This window comes from Cryptomeria japonica, chromosome 10 (genome assembly GCF_030272615.1).
Source record: "Cryptomeria japonica chromosome 10, Sugi_1.0, whole genome shotgun sequence".
NCBI lineage: Eukaryota > Viridiplantae > Streptophyta > Pinopsida > Cupressales > Cupressaceae > Cryptomeria > Cryptomeria japonica.
Genome location: NC_081414.1, coordinates 282,173,658 through 282,198,310, shown reverse-complemented (window position 1 = coordinate 282,198,310; position 24,653 = coordinate 282,173,658). Strand labels below are relative to the sequence as shown.

Here is a 24,653-nt window from a genome sequence, read left to right as displayed (position 1 = left end):
AGCCAAATGTTAGTAGTGTCATGGTAATTTTTGGTCTAGAAGCTTTCAATAGCTCTATCTTTAGGTCCTTTTCAATTTTGTAATACTTTAATTAATCAAAATCTTTTATGTCTAGACACCTAAAAATGATTGATACATTCTTAATATTTGTCTCATTAATTATCCTTCTATAATTAAAATAATTTTATCATTTAAATAATCCAACATAACCTTTCTCTTTTTTAATTCATTTTCCCCCTCCAAATCTACATTGAATTAAATAATTCTCAATTATTTAATTATTTTATTTTCATCCTCACATTAATTAAATAAATTTTTGAAATTATTTAATTATCTCTCTTTTATTTATTTGTTTTGTCATTAAATGTGACATTGTCATCCCTTGAACTGGCAAAGAGTCTAAGCAGTAAGTGCCAAATGCAAAAAATCTACCGCTAACCCTCAAACCAACCAACTACATCTTCCACCTAAACAACTAACTATTCACATCTAGAAGTAAGAAGGAGAAACAAATCTAGAAAATCTTCCCTTGGTGACCATACCAACTAAAAACCTAGATTACAAAAGTGACTACTAACATACGTTATATATTATATACACTTGAATTTCTCTTTAATTTACCCATCATCGTGGTCATCCTCTACATCATCTCCATGTTCTTTGGTTAGAGTATTTGTCCAATTGTCATCATATATACCCATACCTTCCATGCATCCGTTCAGTAAATTGATTCCCACCCACACTTGACACCTATAGTATTTAAATCATATCAACTCCCCACACCACAAAGACTTGGAGTGGGTTGTTGTCCTCTTCTCTATGATTTGGCCTCATGTTGATGTCGAGTATCAAGCCTCTTCTCGGAACGACACATTGAAGAAATCCCTTTAAGCCTCTGTACCATCAAGAATAGACCAGCCTAGTCATAAGAGCTTCCACTATTTTCTTTGCTTCCCTCGTGTCAAGCAACACAACCAAAAAACATTAAAGCGATATATGAATTCACATGATATCAACCATTACCACTTAGGTAAGCATCCCCCATTACCAACCTTAAGGCATTTAAAACCATCCCCACCCTTGTAGTGAAATTTTCAGTAGCCTCCTATCTAACATGTCCTCATCAAAAGCTATCTTTGATTTTTGTACTTTTTGACAAATGGAGATATCCATTATGGCCACCACAAGCTACACTAAGATACCAACCCACTGCCCAATGTTAAATAACTTCAATGTCATTATTTAATCTCTCTCTCCATACCAATCTTTAAGAGTGGCATTATGATTCATTAAAGTTGTATTCCCATCCACCTAGGCTAAGCATGGGAGTTTACATTGGGGATGCCACTAAGCTAGCACAAAGTATACCACTCAACTATTGATGTTGCCAGTACAATATCAACCATCAAATCAATCGTGTCATATATAATATTTGAGATATGGTGAAGTCAGCTGATGAACACATCAACTCTCTGATTTGGCGGAGCCAACCTTTAAATTTCTAATTTGAATTTGATTTAAATAAATTACATTCACCACAAGATAGGAATCACCTTCAAGGTGGATTCTCTGATAACCTAATTGTCTACTCAAATTGAGACCAAGAAGACCTGCTTGAAACTTTGACTTGTTATTCATGACTTGACAAAATATTTTACCTACCAACTTGATCATTTGTCCACCATGACTCTTGAGCACACACCCAAAACTGACCATCATCAGGTTTCCCTTTAAGGCCCCATCAAAATTAATTTTGATCCAGCCTTCATCTAGGAGCTTCTACTTGACATTCTTCCTAATATTAGAGGACAAATTAACCTATTTAGCCCTATAAATGAGGAAATAATTAATCCTTCCCAACACTCCTTAATTCTCTCATCCCAAGTGGAATACTTACTTTTTATCAAACTTTAGTTTTTCATAAAATTATTTATTGTTTCAATAATATTGGCTTCGATTTGATAAGCAACCTTTCCTTGAAACAAACTCTTATTCCATTCTTTCTAAGTTTCCCATAAGATGATAGAAGAAGCACAAATCCAAATGCTGCTAAAAATAAATCCTTTGTTAGGATTACTCCACATGTTGAAGATATTTTTGTGATTAATAGGAAGTGGACTTTGTCATCCCAACTTGGGCATAATGTTCCTCCAACAAAATTCTTCCAAATTGCATTTGACTAGCAAATGATCAACAAACGCTTTATCTCGATTGCAAATACTACAATTCTTTTTCCTATGAAGCCAATGTCTTGAAGTTTATCACTAGTTAGGATCCTATCTTGCAAAGATGCCTATGCAAATAGTCTTGCTCTAAGGAGCCACTTATTATTCTAGATCAAATGAATAGGATATTTTATCTTTAGGATTATATTTTCCTAGAAATTATATCCCAGATTGGCTAGGTAGCAACTTGATTTACCCCTACACCAAACAATTTCATCTTCCTCCTCTAAAATCTAAATTGTATCATCCCTTAAGATTTATTCTAGATAGTTCTTCTGGTCCAAAGGGGCATCAATATCTTGCTAGACTTGTGTAAATAATATTGTCATTAATGTCAAACCAGCCATTCAGTTCTATATTGGACAGTGTATAGAGGACCAGATATCATTCAGATGTCATGGATGTTATGGATGTTATATGGATATAGTTATGCAAGGATTGTATGCGGTCAGTACGTATGTGTAGTTCAGGTGTTGTGGTTTTTGTTAGAAGTTATTATGCATCATGGACAACTTTGGATGATGACCTTTGAGGTCCCATTGAGTTCTCATTGACCCCAGTATCACGGTGTTAGGAATTTTTGTTGATCCCGGTATCCATTATGTATCCCAGAGTTTGCGTTTTTTATGGCCATCTGAAGTATCTCTTTGATTTTTGTGATTGCGGTTTCCTTGGTACGTGTGGAGTCTACATTTTGGAGATATTGAGCTTAATCCTATGACGTTAGGTCCATTCTCTTGGGTCCAAATGACCCTTTCCCTTTTTCCAGTAATCTCGGTATATGCATTGGTAATCAAAAGTATGTAAAGGAATTGTGTAGAAGTATTACAGAGGCCGACATGAGCTTATTGATAAATGTTGGGCTTGGATGACACACTTTTTTAATAATTGTACCCTTCGATATATATACATGTACATGAGTGGTGAATGGAGATAATCGATCAAGAGTGAGTGTGTGTGATGTGGAGAAGATAGTTAGCAGGGAAAGAAGTAGTGTATGTGAGATTTGCAGACAACGAAAGTAATCAATGTCACAATAGTGCAGTAGTCCTTTACTAGACCTATTGTAGGACAATAGTGCAGTAGTCCTTTATCGGACTTGCTGCAGAACAGTGGTGTAGAGATCTCTAATCCTATCTTCTGTAAAGTTTGATATTTGTAATTTGAGCTTAAACATGGAACTGATCTCATGCATTTGGAGATGCAAACCTTCTCAGTTCAACCTTTTCAATTGAAGTGAGAATTCTGACATTTAGCTGTGGGTCAGTGCAAGAAGTTGAATTCACTTTTTCGCCAAAAAGTGGAAGTGTTTTCACCGATTTTCATATTTTTTCCACATTTGACCAAAACGTTTGAAGCACTCAAAGATGGAATCTTGGAAAAAGTCAATAATTCAAAATGTAGCACTTGGAGTTTACTTTTCAAATATATAATTTATTTTAATAGCCAGATAATAGAAATCGACTTTCAAAAGGGATTTCTAAAAACTAGTTTTTAAAAATACATGTTTCAAGACCATACCATGCACGTGTACGACCACCACTTTTTGACACAAATAAAAGTTTTTTTCAAACCCTTTGGGAAAATATTTGTAACACATTGAAGATTGATGAAGATATTTTTTTGTATTTTTTCCAAATATTTGGTTTTTTATTAATTTTCTATTGTCCATATTTGTTGTTTTGGAAACCCCTCGTGTACGACCACCATAATTTGACCAAAACTTATCATTTTTTGAAGTATTTTATTTAATATTGAAAATAATTCTCTATTGATTCATGTCATATTATTTTTTTTTTTAATACTTAGAAACAAAAAAGTTATTAAATAAATAAGAAAACTTAATATTTCAAGTTTATGGACCAATTCTAGTACAAATTAATTGAAAAATAGAAAAATAATAATCAAATCTTAAATTTTTTTGTATATTTGGAATCTACACAATGTAATCTCTAATTGGTATTAATTTTGTCTGATAATTTTGTAAAAATGGGCATCAAACATATGCTAGAAGTCAGTATTTTGTTACTCGCATAGTCCAACCTTGTACTTGTAGGTCCAAGGCTTAGGTTTGGGCATTCCAAGCCTTACCCAGCTGAAATACTGAGGCATATGATGGGTTTGGTTTTAAAATTTCAAATAATGGGGCCTCATTCCATAACAAGGCCTCGTTATTTAAATGTAATGGGTTCCCATTGCATAAAGTGCAAAAATGAGTTTGTACGGATTTTTTTTTTTAAAAAACTTTTACAAAACGGGGCCCCGTTATTTAAAAAGTGTTATTGGTGCAACTATTCCAGATGATTCTAATGTGCCTAACGGTGTTTCCTAATCGTATCCTATTTTTTTTGGCGATCTGCATTGATCGTTGAGCGAGTTTTTGGTGATTTCTTTGATCCGGTGATAATTTGTGTGTTATGCAGTATTTCTGGTGGTGTAGCGTATTGCGGTTGATATTGGCAAGATTTTTGGAGGATGTAATTGTTTGGGAATTTGAATTAGGTCTATTCTATGTAATGTAAATCATAATATTGGTCTGGTGGTCGCCCTTTGTATCATTTAATATAATTATGAGTTAAGGGTTGAGGGTTTAGCTGACCTTGTTATCAAGGTTGACGATTTGTATATATAGGTGACATACTTATGTAATTTTGGTATCAGTATTGTGTCTGCATTATCAAAGAGATATAAATGTGCGAACAAGGATATATCATTCAACAAAGTGTTGTGATGAGTTTGGTGTTGTAGGGCAGACAATTGCGCTTAACTGGAACTATCATCATACGTTTGTAGATGCTATTATTGCAGTTCATTCCTTCCGGATTGTAGTCCGAATCATTTTGTAAGTCAATGAGACTTCCCTGAGGGTTGTAACCTTCCAGGCATATATCTTTTGAGTAGTGAGCTCTAGGCAGTGTGCCTGAATGCATGTGCATTCCCCATTGTAATATTTTCACATACTTCTGCAGAGTATCATCTTATTGTAGGTAGGTTCCCATCGTGGTTTTCCCCTTAATCGAGTTTTCCACGTCAAAATCTTAGTGTTGTGTGTTGTGTTGTTAATTTTCTTATCTATTATTGTTGTGGTTTATCAGTTTATGTTTTGGAAGTACAATTTGTGAATCCGGTGAATTTGGTTTTTTATTAATTTTCTATTGTCCATATTTGTTGTTTTGGAAGCACCTCATGTATGACCACCATAATTTGACCAAAACTTATCATTTTTTGAAGTATTTTATTTAATATTGAAAATAATTCTCTATCGATTCATGTCATTTTTTTTTTTTTAAATACTTAGAAACAAAAAAGTTATTAAATAAATAAGAAAACTTAATATTTCAAGTTTATGGACCAAATCTAGTACAAATTAATTGAAAAATAGAAAAATAATAATCAAATATTAATTTTTTATATATATTTGGAATCTACACAATGTAATCTCTAATTGGTATTAATTTTGTCTAATAATTTTGTAAAAATGGGCATCAAGCATATGCTAGAAGTCGATATTTTGTTACTCGCATAGTCCAACCTTGTACTTGTAGGTCCAAGGCTTAGGTTTGGGCATTCCAAGCCTTACCCAGCTGAAATACCGAGGCATGACGGGTTTGGTTTTAAAATTTTTAATAATGGGGCCTCATTCCATAACAGGGCCTCGTTATTTAAATGTAATGGGTTCCCATTACATAAAGTGCAAAAATGAGTTTGTAGGGATTTTAAAAAAAACAAAAAACTTTTACAAAATGGGGCCCCGTTATTTAAAAAGTGGTATTGGTGTAACTATTCCAGATGATTCTAACTTGCCTAATGGTGTTTCCTAATCGTATCCTATTTGTTTTGGCGATCTGCATTGATTGTTGAGCGAGTTTTTGGTGATTTCTTTGATCCGGTGATAATTTGTGTGTTATGCAGTATTTCTAGTGGTGTAGCGTATTGCGGTTGATATTGGCAGGAGTTTCGATGGATGTAATTGTTTGGGAAATTGAATTAGGTCCATGCTATGTAATGTAAATCATAATATTGGTCTGGTGGTCGATCTTTGTATCACTTAATATAATTATGAGTTAAGGGTTGAGGGTTTAGCTAACCTTGTTATCAAGGTTGATGATTTGTATATATAGGTGACATACTTATGTAATTTTGGTATCAATATTGTGTCTGCATTATCAAAGAGATTTAAATGTGTGAACAAGGATATATCATTCAACGAAGTGTTGTGATGAGTTTGGTGTTGAAGGGCAGACAACTGCGCTTAACTGGAACTATCATCATACATTTGTAGATGCTATTATTGCAGTTCATTCCTTCCGGATTATAGTCCGAATCATTTTGTAAGTCAGTGAGACTTCCCTGAGGGTTGTAACCTTCCAGGCATATATCTTTCGAGTAGTGAGCTCTAGGCAGTGTGCTTGAATGCATGTGCATTCCCCATTGTAATATTTGCACATACTTCTACAGAGTATCATCTTATTGTGGGTAGGTTCCCATCATGGTTTTCCCCTTAATCAAGTTTTCCACGTCAAAATATTGGTGTTGTGTGTTGTGCTGTTAATTTGCTTATCTATTATTGTTGTGGTTTATCAGTTTATGTTTTGGAAGTACAATTTGTGAATCCGATGAAGACCGATTCAACCCGCCCCCTCGCCCCCCCCCCCCCCCCCCCCCGTCTTCCTTCTTGATTGGTGCTAACATACACAATCATGATTTTTTTTTTACAAGGATTCTCTAGTCAAACAATATAATTAAGTGATCACAAAGTAGAAACTACATCCTAAAAATGGATAAACTATAATCCAATACAAAGATGACATAACTTTATAACTGCAACATCATTGAACCTCTCCAAAGGTAGTCCAATTATATAAAACACAACTTAAAACTTAATTAGTTAGCTATTATAACATACTCATAAAAGTTTTAATATAAACAAAAATGGGCTACAAGATCCACATGAAGGATCCTCGCTCCTGTTATGATTTATTATGTGATCTAAATGTTAATGAACACCACAACACCATGTGGGATCCTAGGGCCCACCCTTTGAACTAATAGAAGCTCTCTATGGTTGTAAACATTAACACAATATACAAAGTTGGTGTTACACACAACATACAAACATTTTTTTTATCAACATGTGATCGGATAAAATTGAATCTTATTAAACAATGAAGATGTGGGTAGCTAAGACATGGGGTTGTTTTCCCTTTGGTTCTCTATAACCCACTCAGGAAGTTAAATAGACAAAGTAGGTCTCATAATGAGCATGGATACACTATGTATGCTTGTTTTAGTATAAGGGAACTTTTAAGGCTTGCCCTTAGGTATATTAATTTTTAACGCAAAATACTTACACTAATATAAGCATACTTGATGCAAGATAATAACATTTAAAAAAATAATAATGTATCATTTATTTATTTTTTCAAAGGATCTAATAAAAGGTTATCCAATCATCATATAAACTTTATTTGAACACAACATAAATGGTAGGAATATTATGAAACAAATAAAATACTATTATTTGTTGAGTTTATATGAGAGTTGAATTACTTATTATGATCTCACTTAATTTATTTCTTCTATAAGAATTTTCTTTGTATGACTTACTTTCTATCTTTTAATCTATTTTATCTATCCCTAAATAAACCAATCGTCTTTATAATCAAGAGGTTTTTAATACAATATGTTAGGTTGTAACACGCATACCTATAGATTAATGTGATAAGGATCCACACCTAAATGAAAACATGTATTTCCTTTTGGAAATCTTTTGAAGTTGACATTAAATATAGATATTGAACTAAATGTATTTCCTTTATTTATGACCCCTTTATGGACCTATAATGAAGTAGCTTACATCAAATCTTACCATAGCTATTAAATAATTATTACTTCATTGTTGAACAAGTTACTATCATATAGAAATTAACTCTAGTACATGTTTGAGTCAACTATAAGAATAAGATACATACATGAGGTGATTAACAAACATACAAAAATATAATCATACCTTAAAAATATAAGCATAAATTCTAAGGACATGTTGGAATCTAAAATCCTAATCACAATAAATAATAATTAATGATGTCATAGATGACTTCGCAATTCCTACAATTGTAAGTAGGAATATCTTAACTTTACAAAATATGATGAGGTGAAATGTGATGCTTAAATTATCATTTAAAAAATTAAAAAATGTCTTAAATACAAATAATATTACAAAATATAGCTTTGGTTGATAAAGTATTGCCCTTACATACCAAGTGGCCATATATCAAAATTAATCCAACACATTTTTGTGAGCTTAAATGCAATTTTAAAATTTTTTGTAATTGTTTAGACAAAAATTCCATGTATTTCAATATAAACATTTACAAATAAATTCCAACAATACGCTTAAGAATCAAGTCTACCCAACATCATAATTATGTAATTCACTTTTAAATTAAATTATTAAATTAAATTATTACAACAATGAAACACTATTTTATAAATAAAATTAAAGAAACACACATTAAGCCATATTTCTAACCCCTTGAAGGAGAAGCATGGCCAAATCAATTACATTTCAACAAGTAGTTAATTATTTAAGAAATTCACATATTTGTTATGATAGAAAGAAAAAAAATGGAATCACAAGATACACCAAAATCCAAGATTTTATAAGTTAATCTAATACAATTTAAGGTTTCAAGAAAGAGAATTTTTTTGTCCAAATTTTAAAAAAAACATAATTCATAATAAAATAACAAATTTTTCATATTTCTACATTATAACATTTTCACCTTATGATAATATATTATACATTTTAACTAAAATATGCAATGTTCTTCACTTAATTTAACTTGCCACATAAAATAGTATCATGTGTTCAAATATTTTAATATCATAATTTACATTTTGACAAGACTATCTAGTCATTTACATATATGAAGAAAAATGTACGAATATATATAATTATAGAACACTCAAGAGAAGACACATTTACAAGTCTAATCACATAGGGAATTGAGAATGGTGACTAATTTGGATATTGAGTTCATGAGTTTCAACATCACCATTTCTATTACACAAGGAAATATTTATTCAATTAAATAGACTATGTACATTGTCTTTGATTAACTACCCTTCAGATTTTCCTTATTCCTGCATAGATCAATAAAGTATTATATGTATCTACCAATATAATGTAATTTAGTTAAAGCGAATGAAAAATCACCAAATATAATAAGGTTTTAATAATCAAATTTTAATTAAATCATTTATACTAGCAATGTTTAATCATTTAATAAGACAACACTCCAAGTATTGAATCTACTCAATTAGCTTATTATATTAATCAAAATAGTGTACTTGAAACATCAATACATAAATATTAAATTATATATAAATTGAGTCACCTAATATTTAATATGTCTGTATCTACAAGTGATGACCAACAAGTAAAAATATAAAGTTGTTTCACATTTTTATAGAATAAACGATCAACATTGGTTCAAATTTATAACTTGAATCACGAAAAAGTGACTTATTTTAATTTTTGAAATGGTTTAAACTAATATATGTGTATTTTATGCTTATAGTTTTTGAAAAAATAAATAATTATTTAAGTATAGTTCCGTATAAAATTAACATTATAATTTAGTTAAGGGCCTACAAATCCAATAAATAATATAAGACTGTTTTTGTGTCTTAAAGGTTGTCGCTCCTCTAATAGGAAGTTTTTTGAAACATCTAGCTACTTCTCCAACTCATGCCTCTAGATGTGTTGTTGTGGGGTCCTTAGTTGTTCATGGGTTTGCCTCTGTTGCTCGTGGGACTTTTCGGTCTACTCTAGCTACGCTTGTGCCTACCTTACCTCCTAGTGCAATAGTCTCTGGGTCCATCACTGCGGTGGTTAGCACTCTTGTAGATTTGGCTTGTGATGATGTTCCCCCTACTATTGTTGTCTCTAGTGTCATGGGTGTTGGGGTCCATCCTCCAAATCGTTTTTATAATATTGGTGGATGAAGCTTTGCTTGTGTTGCTAGATCTACTACTTCCCTTCCTTGTAAGAGGAAACCTCATCCTCTTGCTTGTGCGAAGACCTCCCCCATTGTGGTTGATGCGATGTGGTGGAAAATGTCAACTTCTACCAATGTTGCAAGTTGGTGTGTAGATTCATTGGTCTTTGGTCATCTCTCCTAGATATTCATCATTGGGCGATGGATTTTTGGAAGCCCCTAGTTTTAGGTAACAATGAGCATCTCCCTTGTGCTAAGGGTTATTTTATTTCTTCTATTTTTTTTCATGGTCGTGATTTGGTTTTGAGCAAGTTATGGGCTTGGCATACTCTCTCTTTCAAACCATGGACAACCTCCTTTAACCCTCTTATTAAAGAACTCAATGTCTGTCCATTGTCAATTTGTGTGGGTTTAGTTTGAAATATTTATAAATATATCTAAGTTAGCTAGAATAAATCTAGCAAGATCATTTGTTTGACCAAAATTAATTTTTAGTAAAAAATGCTTAAATTCACTTGATCTAATAAGTTGGCCAAAAGTACGGTTGAACTTTGGAATTTTATCCCAACCAATATAAAAATAGAAACACTAGAAAAAGGAAAAGACATATACATTCTTTTTACACTTTTCAATTCCCTAATTTTTTTGAACATATTTATTATTTGCTTTTTTTCTTTTGAGTTGATTTTATAATGTTTAATTTAATACAAGTTTTCTTTAAATTTGGTTATTCATATTAGTCTAAGTTAAGAGAAACTTTTTAAAAGATTCAATTATATAATATTGGTTAGATATTATCTTAGCTTGTTTAGAGTGTCCATAAAACTAAACATTTGAGAATGTTGGCTTCTTGTATCTTGAGAAATAATGTCTTGGATGTATACTTAAGGGCTATATAGGTGGGAGCTACAATTTCTTATTCTTACAATTATCTTATCTTTTTATCTATTTCTTGTCTCTTCTAGTGATTTATCATTATATTAGCTATTCGATTTTCTACAATTTATTCAATAAATTTTGTGATGATGATAATTTAATACCCATGCTTCTAATAAATTTGATATCTTTTCGTAATATTTGTCATTAGCCCACATGTTCTCCAATACCATTCTATTACCATGTATTGTCGAATATATTTGAAGGCTTGATATAATAATTTTTTTACTTTTGTGTAGAATCACTATACCGTGTATGTTTAGGTATATTGGGAGATAGCGTATATTCAATATTTTGGTAATATTTGTAATTAGCCCACATTTTCTCCAATACCATTCTATTATCATGTATGGAAGAATATATTTTAAGGCTTGATATATTACAAATTTTACTTTTGTATAGAATTACTATACCATGTATCTTTAGGTACATTGGGAGATAGGATATATTCAATATTTTGGTTCTCATATATGTATATTATAATATTTTTAAAAAGGTTTCTTCTAAGTGTAAAAGAAAAATTTTAAAAATTATAGTTTTACTTTTGGCTTATGGTTTAGTGTAAATATTTTGAGATATATAGTTTAATATATAATATTTATTCTCTAGGACATGAGGCCTATGGTTGAAAAAGGTTTATGTTAGAGGATATATGGTTTAAATAAGGTACAAATTTTATGGTTTAGAGTTTAGGATTTATAGGGTATAGAGTTAACTCTAGGTATATGTAGTTTATGGTCTTTATTGTGTCTTTCACAATGCGCACCAATTCTCTTTTGGTAATATAAAGACCTCATTTGCTTGTTTTAAGGTTTTGTGATGGTGTCATTATTCTCTCTAATCAAGTTAGGAGAGATGTTTGATTTGAATTACTTTTGGGTATTAATGTTGCAAATATGAGCTTTTGTAGTTATTGATGTCAAACTTTTTGATTCAGATGAGCTACTTAGTTATAGTCTTTAGTTTAAATGTGGCCTAGTATAGTGTAGTTATAATGAAGTAGCAATGTGATCATGCGAATGCATGGAATCTATTCATGATTGTTCTAGAATGTTTATAATGATGTATCTTGATTTTTTTAGAGATTTGGTGTTGGTTTCTTTGATCTGTAGTTGGTGCTTAGTCAAGTGACGAATATGGTGTCACTATATAGTAATGCGTTTTGTTCCCATACTTGCAAGTACTTTGGTGATGTTGTTCAATTGTTCAGTGTTATTGGTACTTGTTCATTATATCTAATGCATCTACAAGCACTCTTTGTGGTCCAAACTTAAGATTGTGTAAAGTTGTGGCAGTATTCTTAGACAGTTTTACATTTTGCACCTAACCTATACTATTTTGGTCTGTGCAGTTGCATGTAAATATGTGAGCGATGATTCAGGGTGGACTATAAGTTATGCCAACTTGGTGAGAAGCCTCACAAGTCTCATTTTGCCTTCCAGATTTGTATTGGAACTTATTTCTAGCATACTATTTTGAATTTACACGTTACACCTAATTGGTGTCCTTGAGCTTGCAATTAGCATATAAAGGATTGACTCATTGTGAAGAGAGATAGATAAGGTTTGTGTGTTGCACGAAGTATATGTGAAGAAGTATATTGGTTCAAAAGTGTTACACAACAATGATGAAGACAAACTATATGTTTTGAATTATGAATTGTGATCAACATTTCAACGAATGTGGTTCTTCATAGTTCAACTCTGTTGATACATCTTTATTAGATGTATTGTATGTTGCCTTTCAAAAAGTGATCTTCAGTGTTTGCACGTCCCTTTTGTATATTGCCCTAAGGTTGTGTGCTTTAGCTTTGCAAGTTATCTCAGGAGTAGTGAGCTCCTTGGTCTGTAGCCTAAACATTGTAATCAACTTATCATATAGTGAGATAGTTCTCACTATGGTTTTTCCCAATTTGGGTTTTCTGCATAAAAAAATTGGTATTCTTGTGTTGTTCCTTTTGTGGTTTTGGTCTTTTAGTTTCATGCATACGTTAGATGGAATTAAGTTTTAGTAAAAGATTAAACAATCATTATCACTCCCATTTTCTATTAATTTGTTTTAAATTAAAAAATAACAATTTAAATATTGATATATTTTAATTATTTTTTAGATTCAATTTTTTTATTTTATCAAGATATTTTGTTTACATGTAAAATAAAGCTTTGATTATAATCTGTCCAAATAAAAATTTAAATAAATGTAATACGAGATAAATAATGTGAATAGAATATATATTTGCATGCAAATGATACACAACAAATTTGACAATTTTATTCCTATTAATTTAATAGAAAAATTATAAGATGATAAAGAGTCTAACCTTTTTTATTGTCTTCTTTTGTTCATTCAAACGAAGATCCTATATAAATCATTATGTTAGAAACTATTATTAAATAAATATTTTGCGGTCCAAAAAGTAGACTAATATGTGATTAATTAATATTTATAAAAAAATATTTCATACCTTTTCTGATTTAATACGTTGTATTCCTGCTTCAATCTTATGCTCTAATTCCGTCAATTCATTTACATTCAAATCCTCAATATTTTCACCTTTCATATGACTATAAAATATGAAGTTAACATTTTCTATTAGAAAACAATAATTTATATTAAATAAAAACAAAAAAAAATTATAATTATAGGATATAAATTTACCTTATGGAGTTATATGATTCTTCAATCTTTCGAACAAGATCCACGATTTCTTTTCCTTTGCACTAAAAGAAAAATAGGAAGAAACCCATCTTATTATTTAAGAATTGAAAATTAAATAAGAAAGTTTACTATTTAGTAAATCAAAATATGTAATAATATAAAATAAGTATTTTGTTTGTAGGGTTATGAAGGTTGATCTTGTTCTTAATCTAAGGGAAGGAGTAAAATGGAGTGTCTTGAAAGAAGGTTGGTTGAAAATCAATTTTGACACATCAAAAAGAAATCTAAAGATTAGTAGAGCAAGTAGTTTGATTAGTGGAAAAGTGATAAAGAAAAACACAAACAACAAGGTAGAGTTTCAAGTTGCTCTCCTCAAATTGACAAGTTGTGTAAAAAAGGCAGTGATGGGAATACTAGCAAGAACAAAAATAATGAATGAACACGAGGAAGGTGATCCTCCAAATCTTGAAGATCAACAAAGGACAACAAACCTTCAATTTTCCTTAATCTAAAGTAAAAAAAAGGATGTGTATTAATTGCATAAGGATGGAAGCCTCACCACTTTTGAGAGGCAAGTGTGTGAATGGAATGTCATGTGCAAAAGGGTTGCTCTTTTAGGAGCTGGGTAGTTGTCACAAAATCTTTTTGGACATAGAGTTGAAACCAAAACGAACACCCCACTAAGATTCAGTTGCTAACGTAGATAGATGGTGTTTCTGGGGGAGGTTTCAAAGAAGAGTCTTAAGAGTATGTTTAAGGCAAACCATGGTCTCATTATACATGATATTAAGGGTGTAATTGGAGAGGATATCCTAAAATTGGACCATAGATATAGAGTCGATATTGACATCTCTTCAATGTTTCTAGCATAATTGTTGGATATGGGAGAGACTAAGGAAATGGTAGGAGTGCTATGCAAGAGGTTAATTTGAAATAGGTTTCTAGGGGAGTTGGAGAACATAATGGAGAATGTGGTGGTGGGTGGGGTATTCCTCTGCCAAGAGACTTTAATATTATTTGAGTGAGGGGTATGTGATGGTTACAAAATTATATTGATGAGGATAAGTTGGTGCAATTTGGAGATAGTGGAGAAGCGCCAATGACAATTATGGTACTAGAGGAAGAGAAAGAGAATGGAATCATGGGCTTCAACGATGAAGATTTGGAAGGATTGGATGGTGTGGACCACTTAAAGTATGACCTAAAATGCCCCAAGAATTGTAGGAGGCAGCCACTACAAGTGCAACAAATGCCAAAGGATAAAAATATGATCTAGTCTTTTCTTTAATATGTTAATTACCCCCATTTTGTTATTAGAGAGAGATACAATAGTTTAATGCCAAGAATGTGATGTTGGTATGGGTCTCTTTCATGGCAACATCTATCCAACAATCTAGGATGCACCTTTTACTATATTTATTAATTAATTGAAACTTATAATAAAACCATTTTAATTTTTAATTAATTAATAAATACAAGAAAGCATGCATTATCAATGCTACATAGGCATTTTGCTCTTTCATACCCTAGAAAGAGGTAGTTTCTAGCTAGTCGAGACTTACTATTTTGTTGAGGATTGAGCCTATTAATGGGTGACAAATGTATAGTAGGTATGTGAACATATTTATAGCTGTAAAACTTTTAATATTTTAATACAATGGCAGCAATCCCCTGGCCACTATTTACTAATAAAAGATTGTATATATTAAAATAAGTGTACATTTTAACCTAACTAGGAGGGGGGGGATGGAGACCCCTATCCATAGTTATTGGGATGGTGGGATGACTTTATCACCCTAAACAAAAAAACCTCGACCCAGCCGCCTTAGTGGGATCAAAAGCCCCCTCTTACAACAAAACCAAGCTTATAAAAGGTCCAAATAATAGCTAATAATAGACAAGGAAAATTACACAACCCTCAACAAGATGTAAGGTACATTGAATATAAAATTCATGCTTCTAAGGCAAAGAGACATCCACTTTGACATCTAGATCCTCAACCATATAAAAACATGAAAATTAAACTTTAGCATTAGGTGAAAGAATAACCATTTAAACTTATGCAATTTTGTCAATGACCCAATATGAATGTTTATGTCAATACCTCATAGCATGTAAATAGTCCAAGGAACAACTGAATTAGACCTCTACTTAAATGTTTGACATCCTCTATTCATTGTGGAACAAATATTTGCCAATCAAGTTAGACAAAATGAATGAACGAAACAAGGATTGGTCCACATCTAACACATTCTTGATTGAACATGATCAAACAATAGGTTCATCATAGTTGTTCTAATCACAACACAGTGAGAGCCATTCATCTCTTTTGTGAATTCTCAAACCCTCAAAACATAGACATACATACATGTTCTTGATTCCCCAATCCAACTAGTCACCAATATCTTTTAACATCACCTTGCTAATCACCTATTTCTTTTATTCTCTTTCTTTCCCTTTGCTGCCTTGAGTTTTATAACACTCTTCTTCTCATAAAAATCTTGGTTATGGTGTTCTACCTTTTCTGGCATTGGAAGAGGATGCCACAAATATTTGAGGGACATAAACAATGGCCCATTCATATTAGAATTACACCTAACATGCTTTGAATACCACACATACAAATTAATGAACATACAAAATATCTATAGGAGTCTTTTCTAATGGTCCAAATGATAAAAAATTTCAAGATCTCATTACCATCCCATAAACCAGTTATCATACTTTGATTATTGCATTCATATTTTCTAACTCATTATTAGGTGAAAGAGTATATATTATTATTGAATATATTAATTAGATATCAAAGTAAAATTATGCAAAACTTAAAATTAATCCATCATAGTCGATGAATAAAATATTTTATAATATTTTGTGTCTACCAATATAGAAAATGAATTCTTAATAAGTACACTTCATAAAATAAAACATATATAAACATATTATAGATCTTAATATTATAAAGTGTTGTTATCTTAGATATTAATAAATTTATGTCGGTAGATCAACTCAATAATTTCCATATCCATATTTCCTTATCAATGATCTCTAAATAATTCATCATCTCTAAACCTATTCTTATTGAGCCTTTAATCATATATACAAGTGTGGGTTTATCTCAAGTGACTCTTGTCTTGCTAGATCCTACCCACAAACTTTAAAAATAAATAAATATCAATTAGATATCTTTGTCAACCATTGCAATAGTTATTGTTAGCTAAGCTAGATCACATTCGTGTTATTTGCCGACTTGGTATTTGATTATGATATGTTGAAAAATTATTGTTCATTCTTAAAAATATTTGACTTCACTTAAAACTTATACAAAAAAATTCTTACATCCATAACACTAGTCTATCAAAGGTCTAACTAAACTTGATAAGTCTAACTAAACATGACCCTTATAAGCTAACAAATTCCTCAAATGTTTTGCTAAATACGATTTGTCATTATGCTCTTGTAAGAGTGAAAATCAAGGCAAATGAATTAACAAAAGATCCTCATTTTGTCATAATTGTTCTATGAGTTTCAAATCAATTTTGCATGTAAGATTGAATTTCTACTTTGTGAGAGTAGTTTCACTCCTAAATAGGTGATCTAGATTCAAAATAATCAATTAGCATAATCTTAGATTTTCATGCAAATCAATACTAAAATTCTATAATATAAATCAACATATAACATCCATCACATCATTTATCCATCATTAGGTTTGAAGCTAGATATCACAATTAATTTATTTTAGTTATATAATTAATTTTAATTAAAAGTCCCTAGTAATAATTGTATGACACATTTATCTATCATTATGAGTTAAATAACAATTCTAGCATAGGATTATGTAGATGGGTGTACTTATTCCTATACTTTATTCGATGGAGCCAACCTATCTAACACCCTTTGGGTTTGGCCTTAGGAATTTGCGTTTCCTATTTTAAGATATTTAGGTCTACTTTTTTTAAATTATATTACCATATTTTTTAACCCCATTATGGTTAGTATCCCCTTTTATTTTATGCTCCATATCTCTATCTTTCCATTGAGGTTTATTATTTACCTAACAAGTTACCTTTTTTTCACCCACAATACCTACCCTTATTTTATCTTTAGAGCTCTTCTCAATTTTTTTGAAATTTTGTACTAAGCTTTTAGATTTTTTATATTACTTTATATTTTTATATTTCTTGGCTATACCACTTCTTCAATGCACAACATAATGTGGATCCTAATCTTCCTCTACAAAGGATTACTCACCTTAACCTTAGCATGGTTGTACAATCCAATGATTATGATGTATTTCTTAAAGCTTCTCTTAAAAAATATTTTTAAGGAACATGAAGAACATCATGATTATGGCTATGATACATGTGTGGCTTAGAATTTTTTTCTTTTACTAGAAACTTATTAATTCACTTAATCATGCTCAATCCCCTCAACAACTAGATACTTTTTACATAAGGCATTAGTAGGTTCTCCATATGAAAAATATATATATTATGATATTTTTATACTAAATTGGATTCTTCCAATGGTGTACATACTATCATCCTTCATCCTCTACTAAAATATCTACTTCCATAGGTATTTCTTCCATGCCTGCTAGGTCACCAATTTAGTATAGTCACCTGTTCGTGGCCAACTTTATGTAATCCATGTATATTTTATCTGTTGTTGACCTAATTGAGGGTTTCAATGTATAACCTAGTATAAATGCAATTGTGCATGCGTAAATTGGAGAGTGGATGTTTGTGAATTGAATGTGAGTGCTAGGTAAGCACACATCAATTTGAATTTTTAATGAGTTTTGATGATCATATCTACAATTTGATAGTGTTTTTAAGACAATGAATAAAGTGAGATAGTGTGATTCTCATCATGGTTTTTCTCTTCTTGTGTTTTCCACATAAATATGGTGTTATTATGTGTATTGTACTTTATGGTATCATGTTTCTTAATAATAGAGATAAGTTAATAGTGATTTGAAGTTGATAGGGTTATAAATAAGTTGTTTTAAGGTCTGGATGATTCACCCCTCTGTGAGCCCAATGGTGTGTTCAATAATCATTTTAACCTCTTAATCTTGCTCACCCTCCTTCCACATCTTAATCATGACCATTCATGTTTTAACCACTTAATCTAGGCCTCTAATTTTCATGGAGATTTCTATAAAAGAGGCCTACTCTTCTCACTACATCATCCAATGCTTGAGTCTACATCTATTATGCTAAAAAATCTCTAGGGCTTGCATCACCAATCAACCAAACCTAATTTTTTTATAGCATCTTGTGCATGTGCTTAATGTTGAGAGAAAATGCATATTTTTCAAAAGATCTTGAAGGATAGTGAGGATAATTCAGTCATGTTTATCATTTGTATGAGGTGTATTGTTGTTTCTTTTCTTTAAATGCATTTCATTTAGATCTCCATTGGTGCCTATAATTGGGTTGATTAGAAGTTTACAATAGATTCAAGAAGCATATGCGATATACATATAACAATTTTTTGTATTACTTATATTTATAGTCATCATACTCTTCCTTCCTTCCACACTATCCCCACTAATATGATTCCTATAATGCCTCTCTTGTTTGCAATTTGGCAATGTAGTTATCTCATTATGTTGTGAACTTGTTTAGGAGATGTTGCATGTGTGCTTTGCTCTTGAGTTCTATGTTCTACTTTAGTGTGCATTGGTGCTCCTTGTGATATATGATGTACATGAATTATCAATCATTGGGGTATTGCATTGTAATGTGTGCATGTATTCTATTTTGTTTAATCCCTTGTGAGAGCACAATGTGTTATGACGTTGTGATTTTTTATGTGATGAGTGAAATGATGATATACTCAATTTGCTAATTGTGCTTTAAGTTAATGATGTTGAGATGTTTAATATTAATTAAATGTTTTTGATATTAAAGTAGCAAAACAAGGGTCCTAACCCTCAATACAAAGATAACCAAAATGGAATTTCCATAGCAAACAAAAATGTTGTCACAAACAAAAAGACTGGTAAAAATAACCTATCAAACTTAGACCTAGTTCCCAAATCAAGGAGGGGTAGAGGTACCCAGGCCTTGAACAGGAGGGAGTTAGGTTAGGGGGCAAGACTTCCCTTTCTACCTATGACGAACAACCATCCATGCAATACTATTATCAAGAGAATGATCAATTAGAAGGAGCCCTGTAGGGTTACAATCAATAGGGGCAGAAAAAGGTTGTTTCAAAACAAGTAGGCTGGTGCAGGTAAACAACATCAAGAGCATGAGTTGACAAAGTAGAGAAAGGTTGTAAAACAAGGGCACTAGCTTCAACCGCCATATCCGTAGCATCAACATAAATAGGAGGTACCTCAACATCCTGAGATGAATTCACAGAGTCTGCATTTGATACAAAGATAGTCAAGTGGTCAAAAGTAGAATCCTTCCACCATGTAGAAACTCCTATATGATGTGAGATAGAATAGCCTGAGGCAAGATGACTCATAGAGAAGCATTTCCTGCAGCAAAATGTGAGGCCATTGAAGTACAGTAGTTGTGTCCAAGGCCTGTCCCCAACCATGAGAACCACATCTCCCAGGAGAGGAGAGGAGATGTCAATGTTAAACATACGAGCAAAAGTAGACTGGCCCATAAAAGAGGTGGCCTCATCCACCTTTAAAAAATGGCTAATAAAACTACCAATAGCCTCATAACAAGATTCTTCCTAGAAATGGAATGGAAGGTTTGGAAGGCGAACCAAAACTGGTCACACATTCAATGGCTCAGTAAGGGGGTTAAAGGAAGTTGTCCAAGGCTTAATGGGGAGGGCATGAGCTTCCCAAGTCCACAAATTACCCAAAACAAAATCCCTATCATTCAAAGAAGAAAATGAAGAAATAAAAAGCCTTTAGCACAAGGAAAGAGCTCAATATTATGAGCAACCAAATGATTCCAGGAGTCAATTACCCAACTATGGGCATCCGGTAGCGAGGGCCATAATCCATAGAATCTATAGACCAGGGCACAACACTGGTAGAGCTCGATATTATCCCCAATGTCAAGCCCACAAACCACCATAGGGGAGGACTTAGCACAGGGAAGAGGACGAAATCCCTTAGAGGGTTGGGTAGTAGATTTGACAATCCGAGCAAAGTTTTGTCTCCTAGCAATAGAAGGTTTTGGTGGGGCCAAAGTCTTCCTAGCTCCAAAAACCGCACCCTTTTGAGAATCAACGACACCATTAGCCAACCCATTGTCAACAAAGTCGCCTAGATCAGCAGGGGGTTGAGAGGGGCCAAAATTAATAGCAACAAGGGGGGAATGGGGGTGCGATCCCACCAGATCAGAAGTAGTCATGAGAGGGCCACAACCAATGACCAACATAGTGGACGCAACCAACACAAAACCTGCAGAGTATTTTGAATGAGTGTGGGCGGGAAAGTCGTTGAGCGCCATTGGTGTTTTTTTATATTAATTAAATGCTAATTAAGTTTGTTGTTGGCATTAAAATGCATTATGTAATGGAATAATTATGTGATTTGATGTTCTTGAGAAAATTGCAAATACTATTGAAACTTTTTTAACATCTAAAATGGACTTTGTGGAGGGGGAGGTTCTGGTAAAAATTTGTGTTCTTATTAACCCTAACAATGTTTGCCCTCGTACTTGTAATATCAAGTCTCATGATGGTATTTGGCACGAGTCAATCGAGAAATTAGATACGAAGCTTCTTAAGTCTCCTTTACTTTTGGATGCTCTGTTACTTATCGATTTTAAGAAAAACCAGCAGGTTGTTGGCTCTGTCCCTAAATCCCTTAATAAAGATAGTTTGTCAGCGGGACCTTCGGTTGAAGGATGTGGAAATGTCTCTTCAAATAAATTGGTAGAAGCAGGTCACATTAATCTTGAAAATAATGCATTGTGTCGTAGTTCTGGGAAACCAAATGATCACACTTCGGGTTCGGTCTCACTTTTGTCTTTACCGAAGACATTTTCTAATAACAAGGGTATAGTGGATGGTAATCCCCCAATGAATGGAGTAGATAATCCATTGATGATAGATTGCCCTAAGATGCCAAATAATCACACAAAGGGTAAGGACGACAATTTGTCTTCATGCACTCAAAAGGAGGTTTTGGATTCTTCAAAGAATGTGAATTTAGATAAAAATGCAGTGGTTGATATGGAAACTATTAAACAATTACCTGCCATAGGTTTTCCTAATGATGCTTCTTTAGTTCAGGAAATTAAGAATTTGGTGTCTAATAATTCCCCTCTGAATGTTGAAATTAATATGGCTAATGAATCATCCTTAGGGAATAGTAATATGTCAGAGGTTGTCCTTATTATTATGCCAGATGAGAATTTGGTTCAACAAGTAAATGATATTTTTAACAATCATGCACATCAAATGGATGAGGGTATTACTGATAGAGTTGTTTGTTCAATTGAGAATGATTTGGGGGGTATAAACTTGACCCTTCCAATTTTTGCATCTACTAACCCTTTTACAGTTTTGGCTACAACAGAGTTGGGTTATGAAGATAATCCAATTATCCTGGCTTCTCCAAAGTCATGCAAGAGTTTACCAATTGTCCAAACAACTCCAGTTTTTTCACCATCGATGGTTTCTCCTAGGAGAGGTAGGCCTCCAAATAATCTTAAGACTCAAATGGAAATTGATGCTCGAATTCAAAAGACTTTGTCCCTTTCTCCTGCTGGTGGGCAAGGGAGGCATTCAGTCTCTCTTGGTAGGCCTATTAAAACATGCCTAACTCCTGTAAGTGTAAAAAGAAAGAGGAGTAAAAGATTTGTGACTAGTCCTCTATGACAAGATCAGGGGCTGTGAAACGTAATTTGCAAGGTTGCTTTGGGGAAAGCAAAAATTCTTCGATTAATGGGAAGAGGGGAGCTTCGGCCTCCCCTCGAGGACAATGAGAATTATTTCTTGGAATGTTAGGGGCTTAAATGCCCCTAACAAGAGACGCTTAATTAAGTCCCAGATGGACTTAATTAAGTGTGATATTTTTATGTTGCAAGAAACAAAATTGTCAAAGGAGTTTGTTGATTTGGTTTTTTCATCTTGGAGAAGGTGGAATTTTCTTTCTTCTCCGGCTTGTGGTGCTTCAAGAGGTTTGGCACTGCTTTGGAAGAATTATAATATTGAGGTACAGTTAGTGGCATCTGCTACAAATTAGATGTTGGCTTTAGTTATAAGCAAGATTTCGAAGGTTAAATTCTGGCTTTTTAACATTTATGCTCCATCAAGAATTCAAGGGAAGAGTAAGTTATGGGGTGAATTAAAGAGGATTTCTTCTCCCTTAAAACATGGTTCCTTTATTATCTTCGAGGGTGATTTTAATGCTATCACTGATTTATATGAGAAAAGAGGAGGTGTTTTCCCTAATAAAAAGATTATGGATGACTTTGGGGATTTCATTTCTGACATGAGCCTTTTTTATTGTAAGTCTCAGAATGGGGTTTTCACATGGACAAACATGAAAAGGGATTTTTCTCATATTGTTGAGAGATTAGATCAGTTTTTGTTATCTGAGAATTGGATTGATTCAGCTTTTGAATTATTTTCCTCTATTCTACCGGTCTTGAGTTTTGATCATTTTCCAATTTCCCTTTCAGTTATTGAGGATAGGGCTTCTTTTAAGTCTCCATTTAAATTTGAGCCCATGTGCTTTAGGGAATTTCCTTTTTGCCTCTGCTTATAAAATGGTCAAATTCTGCTCCTTTTTGTTCTGGGTCCCGTATGTTTCAGATTGCTAAGAAGTTAAGTTATTTGAAATTGAATATTAGGGAATGGAATATATCGCATTTTAAGAACATTTTTCAAGAGAAACAAAGGATTCAAGATATGATTGAGTGTCTTAATACTCATGTGCTTCAACATGGTATGGTGCCACAAGTTTTTGATGAATTGAAGTCACTAAAATTATAGCTTGAGGTGTTAACTAGAGAGGAAATCTATTGGAAACGGAAATCTAGAGAGTTATGGCTTTCAGATGGTGACAGGAACACAAAAAAATTTCATTCTTCAACTAAGATTAAAAGATGTAAGAATAGGATATCTTGTATTCAGTGTCAGAATGGGAATTTATTGACAGAGCCAGAGGACATTGCTTCAAAGGCAGTTAGGTTTTTTAAGTCATTATTATCTTCGGAAAATGAAAATCTCAGCAATGATATTATAACTAATATTCCTCCTTTAGTATCTTTGGAAGACAATAAGATGTTGATGTCTCCCTTTTCCTTAGAAGAAGTTAAGAGTGATGTCTTTGCCATGAATCCGGATAAAGCTTCGGGACCAAATCGTTTTACTCCTTTATTTTTTCAGAAATGTTGGGATTTTGTGGGAAATGATGTTTTATTGGCTCTCGAGGAAGCTAGGAGAAATAGGTCTATTTTAAAAGAACTTAATACTACAATGATTGCAATTATTCCTAAAAAAGAGGATACTAAGACTTTTGCTAACTTCCGCCCCATTGCTTTATGTAACACTTTGTATAAGATATTTACGAAGGCAATTTCCCTTAGGTTGGCAAAAATTCTACCTAGGATCATTTCATTGGAGCAAGGTGGTTTTGTTCCCGGAAGGGAGACGACAAAGGGTGCAATTGTAGCACATGAGGTGTTGCATTCTATTTCCACCCAAAGAACCCCGGCCATGATACTTAAACTAGACATGATGAAGGCTTACGATAGAGTAGAGTGGGGGCCTTTATGTGCTGTTCTTGAGAAGTTAGGTTTTTCCAAGGCCTGGGTCAAATGGATTCGTGCATGTATTTCTTCTGCACGATTCTCGGTTTTAATTAATAGTTCTCCTTGTGGTTTTTTCACTT

General features: G+C 32.6%; 1 protein-coding gene across 1 annotated transcript in view; it reads right to left on the bottom strand.

Annotated features, from left to right (window-relative positions):
• Positions 1-9,151: 9,151 nt before the first annotated feature.
• Positions 9,152-24,653, bottom strand: part of LOC131075836 (MADS-box transcription factor 13) — a 51,810-nt gene continuing 36,308 nt past the window's right edge. The window contains exons 3-6 of the mRNA XM_058012756.2: positions 13,823-13,884; positions 13,629-13,728; positions 13,485-13,523; positions 9,152-9,371 (exon numbers count right to left, since the gene is read on the bottom strand). Of these exons, the coding sequence (XP_057868739.1) occupies positions 9,366-9,371; positions 13,485-13,523; positions 13,629-13,728; positions 13,823-13,884 (207 nt within the window). The 3' untranslated portion in view covers positions 9,152-9,365. The remainder of the gene's footprint in view (positions 9,372-13,484; positions 13,524-13,628; positions 13,729-13,822; positions 13,885-24,653) is intronic.